The sequence below is a fragment of the Falco rusticolus genome, chromosome 1 (genome assembly GCF_015220075.1).
Source record: "Falco rusticolus isolate bFalRus1 chromosome 1, bFalRus1.pri, whole genome shotgun sequence".
Classification (NCBI taxonomy): Eukaryota; Metazoa; Chordata; class Aves; order Falconiformes; family Falconidae; genus Falco; species Falco rusticolus.
This window is the reverse complement of record NC_051187.1, coordinates 106,640,630-106,644,620: the sequence shown is the minus strand read 5'-3', so window position 1 is coordinate 106,644,620 and position 3,991 is coordinate 106,640,630. Positions and strand designations below refer to the sequence as shown.

Genomic DNA, 3,991 nt, shown 5'->3' with positions numbered 1-3,991 from the left:
CAGCCGCTCTGCCCCGGCCTGGAGCGCTGCGTGGGGCCGGTGTGACCCCAGGGCAGGACCCGGCACTCGGCCTTGTGGAACCTCATACAAGTGGCCTGGGCCCGTGGATCCAGCCTGCCCAGACCCCTCTGCAGAGCCTCCTGCCCTCCAGCAGATCAGCACTCCCACCCAACCTGGTGCCGTCTGCAAACTTACTGATTGCACTTGATCCCTTGTCCAGATCATCAATAAAGATATTAAGCAGGACCGGCCCCAGTGCTGAGCCCTGGGGAACACCACGTGTGCCCGGCCGCCAGCTGGATGTGGCTCCATTCACCACTGCTCTTAGGGTCGGAGCTACCATGAGGAGGTTTTTGTTTAGTATATTCCTAGGTTTCTGGTCACTTTTCTAGCACAATAACAGCCACAGTGCCTGCAGCAGTGACTGAGCTGGCTGGGCTGAGGCCACACGTCCCGACTATGAGCATGGCGCCGGGCTGTGCAGCCTCGCCTCTCAGGCAGCTGAGTGTCCTGTGAAGAAAGCACATGATATACGCTATCTACACTGACCTTTTCACGTTTATGTAGGGTGTACAAGCTCCAACTAATCTTCAAGGATAGGAGTGTGTCTTCAAACCATTTCAGTTTTCCTCAACTTCTTCACAACAGGATTTCCCAGTCTTTTAGCTTCTTCCAGGGCATCCATCATCTCCTGTCCGAGGAGTTAAAAGGGACAACCTGCGAACGTTTATTGCCACAAAAGCCCCAGCACAGCTGAGGAGAACAAGGGCGGCCGGTCTGCCAGGACTGCCCACCTGCCCCTCCCCACACGCCGCCTCAGGGGGCCGAGCGCCCCGAGGGCCGCCGGGGAGCAGCACCCTGTGCCGCCCTGCTCCTGCCGCCTCACAGCGCGCCCCCCGAGCGGCACGGCGCCCAGCGCCGGCGGGGGGGCACCAGCGCCCTCCCTGTCCCGTGTCCCCTCAGCGGGGAGCGGGGGCGGCACTCACGCCTGGAGCACGCGGCCGAGCGCCAGCGCCGTCACCCAGGGGCGACGGGGGCCGCGGCAGCGCCCCCTAACGGCCGCCAACGGCCGGCGGGGCGGGGCGGGGCGCGGCGTGAGGAGAGGAGGGCGGTGCCGGCCGCGCGCCGCAGGGCGTGGCCGCAGTACGTGCGCCGCGCTCTCATTGGCTCCCCAGGCGGAAGGGCCGGTGGTGCGTGCGCGGGGGCCGCCCTCGCCCCCACGGAGCCTGAGGAGATGGAGGCGGTGGCGCGGCGGCAGGAGGGCGAGGAGGACGGGGACGCCGCGGCGGGTGGTGGCAGCAGCAGCAGCCGCCGCCGCCGGAGCCGGGCGTTGTCGCTGTCGGGGCAGTCCTACTGGCTGGACTTGTGGCTCTTCGTCCTCTTCGACCTGGCGCTATTCGTCTTCATCTACTTGCTGCCCTGAGGGCGCCGGGCCCAGGTGAGGCGGTGGCGGGCCTGGGGGGGCGGTTCTCGGTCGGGCTGCCCCCACCCTCCGCCGGGCCGAGCGGGGGAGAAGGGACGGTGGGTGGCCCGGCCCGGCCCGGGGATGGGGGGAGCCGAGGCCCCGCTGCCGGTAGCCGGGCGGCTCCGGCTGTCCTTGCTCCAGCAGCCTGGCCTCCGGAGGCCTGGGAAGCACAGATGCCTCCGAAGAAATTCAAAACTAATTCCAAACAGCCAGCAGCTCGATTATTTTATTAACAAAAAAATATCGTTTCCTGAATCAGAAAGTATGTTTGATGCTTCTTTTGCGTTCGCTGCATCTTCTGCAGAGCTGTACGACACTGTAGAAGTAACCGGCCTCTTTCTGTTCTCCTAGAGCTACTACCTAATCACAGGATGCACCTTATGCAAGCAGGCGGTGGAAGAGGAGGACATTTGTGCAGTATAAACAGCCGGGAACAAGACTCGACTTGCATCTGAATGCAAGAGGCACATATATACTTAGTATCATAATGTATCTGTAGCTGTATCACAAGTATTACTGTTCAGGTTTTTACCTGTACCCTGTTACTTTTTTTCTAAGCTGTGCCTTAAAGGTCACGTAAGACAACTTGACTGTGCTTTTGTAATTAGTGCCTAAAGGTTTGTTAAGTGGAAGTGAAGATATGTACTGTTTGAATAAAAATAGACTGAAAAGGACAGACTAGAGTGGCTGAGAATAAAAACCCAGCTCTTGCATAGATTGAAGTTGTAAGTCAGCTTTTCCCCTCAACCGATGATACACAGCTGGGAAAGCTGTAACTTTGTGCGTTAATCACAAGGGTTTGATACTGTTTGGTTTTCTATTACACCTTTCTCTACACCATAGCCTGTGTGAGATCCTATCTTCAGCAGTTAGTGCTTTCTGAAACATGCCAGCCTTTATGCAGAGCAACAGTGTTTATACTGTTTATACTGTCCTCACTTACTGATTTAGATAGAACAGGTTCTGCTTTCCTCACTAATAAGCACTGTAGGAGTGAGCTTACAAGCGCAGCCTTCTTTAGCTGGTGGGTTACAGGTGATGTACCCTTTTTTCCGTGCACCTGCCACAGATGACCAAGCAGACAGTAACAGGTAAGTAAGAGGTTTCAACTTTCACATGCTGTATCAAAATTGTCCGTCTCCCTCTAGGGCAGGGGTCCTCAAACTTTTTAAACAGGGGGCGCATTAAGTGGCAGGCAGTCATCTGCGGCTGCTTGATTCCCCCCAGCCCCTGGCAGGGTGGAGGTGGGGAGGGTTTCTGTAAATACCAGGGGCTGGATTGAGGACCCTGGGGGGCCATATCTGGCCTGCGGGCTGCAGTTTGAAGGCCCTGCTCTAGGGAGACTTTCAGAACAGTGTTAAATCAAGGAGTCTCTGCATTCTCAGGAGGGAGAAAAGGAAGCTAAGTACATGGAACAGCTGACTGGGCTTTAGAGAAGACAGTCTTCCAACTATGGATGACAGGGGTTCCATTTTCTTATTTTTCCCTTGTGCATAGTAGTTTCTAATTCTGAGAAGTACAATTCATGGTTGTTGGGGTGGTTTTTTTTCAGGAATAAATAAAATAACTAGATTTCAGAGAATTTGAAGTGTAGAGTGTTTCAGTATCTTCTAACACTTTAAAGGGAAACAGGCTACACTCAAATAACATTTGGGATGCTAAAGTCAGCATACGTGCATGCTTTCTATTTTTCTTTCATTGTTGAAGACAATTCTGCCATTGACAGGGGCTTGCTTTATGAGTCAGATCTGCACTTAAATGCCAGCAAGTACAGGCATCTGTTCTTAATGATCTTGGCTGTGAAATAAGCAGTTTCAGAGTTCTTGACTCATGGTGCAGAAGAGCACTGAACTGTGATTGCAAGTCTTACAAATAGAAAAAAAGGTTTTCCAGTTCTTCAAATGAAGCTACTAAAAGACAAGTTTACTACTTCACCCCCACCCCATGTTTTCACCAGGGAAATCTCAAGGGAACAGTCTACCATGGAAGCACTGTAATATGTTCCATTTCTCTTTTGGCAAGGAAAACAGGTGAGAAGCCTTACTCGCCTTCAGAAAGTAAAAAAGTTTCAAGTACTCTTCTAGTATTTAGCTTTCTCCTGTAGTCAGATCTGATGCATAAGGTTGTGCTTGAAAATACTTAAAGCTAACAAATGCACAGGCTTGTGATGCATTGTACTCAAGCTGTTTCATGCATGTGAATCCATACATCAAGGCAAATTTCACTTAACAGTAATAACAGCAAAGGTAGCAAGGTAGAAGGCTTATGTAACTAATCAAGCAGTTATCACAGCTGCAGGATTATGGTATTAAGATTGCTTTATGCATTTTATAGGTATTTAGAAACCTAGATTTAATAGATAAACATACTTCAGAGGATGAATGTCACTGTTCAAAAAAGGTAACCCAAACCACATCTCTGCAAAACTTTCAACCAGTAGTAGCACTATTATATGTCACTTTACGTTTTCCTAAAAAAAAAGTGCCTTTAAAAATGTAGTTCTGAAGAGTACAAAAAGACGACAAA

The 3,991-nt window shown here is 51.8% G+C and overlaps 1 protein-coding gene across 1 annotated transcript; it reads left to right on the top strand.

Moving 5' to 3' along the window:
• The first annotated feature begins 465 nt into the window (after positions 1 to 465).
• Positions 466 to 2,182, top strand: LOC119153193 (translation initiation factor IF-2-like). The gene is made up of 3 exons (XM_037399322.1): positions 466 to 512; positions 743 to 1,438; positions 1,817 to 2,182. Exons 1-3 carry the CDS (start codon positions 466 to 468, stop codon positions 1,827 to 1,829), a joined length of 756 nt encoding a protein of 251 aa, XP_037255219.1. The 3' UTR covers positions 1,830 to 2,182.
• Positions 2,183 to 3,991: the final 1,809 nt, after the last annotated feature.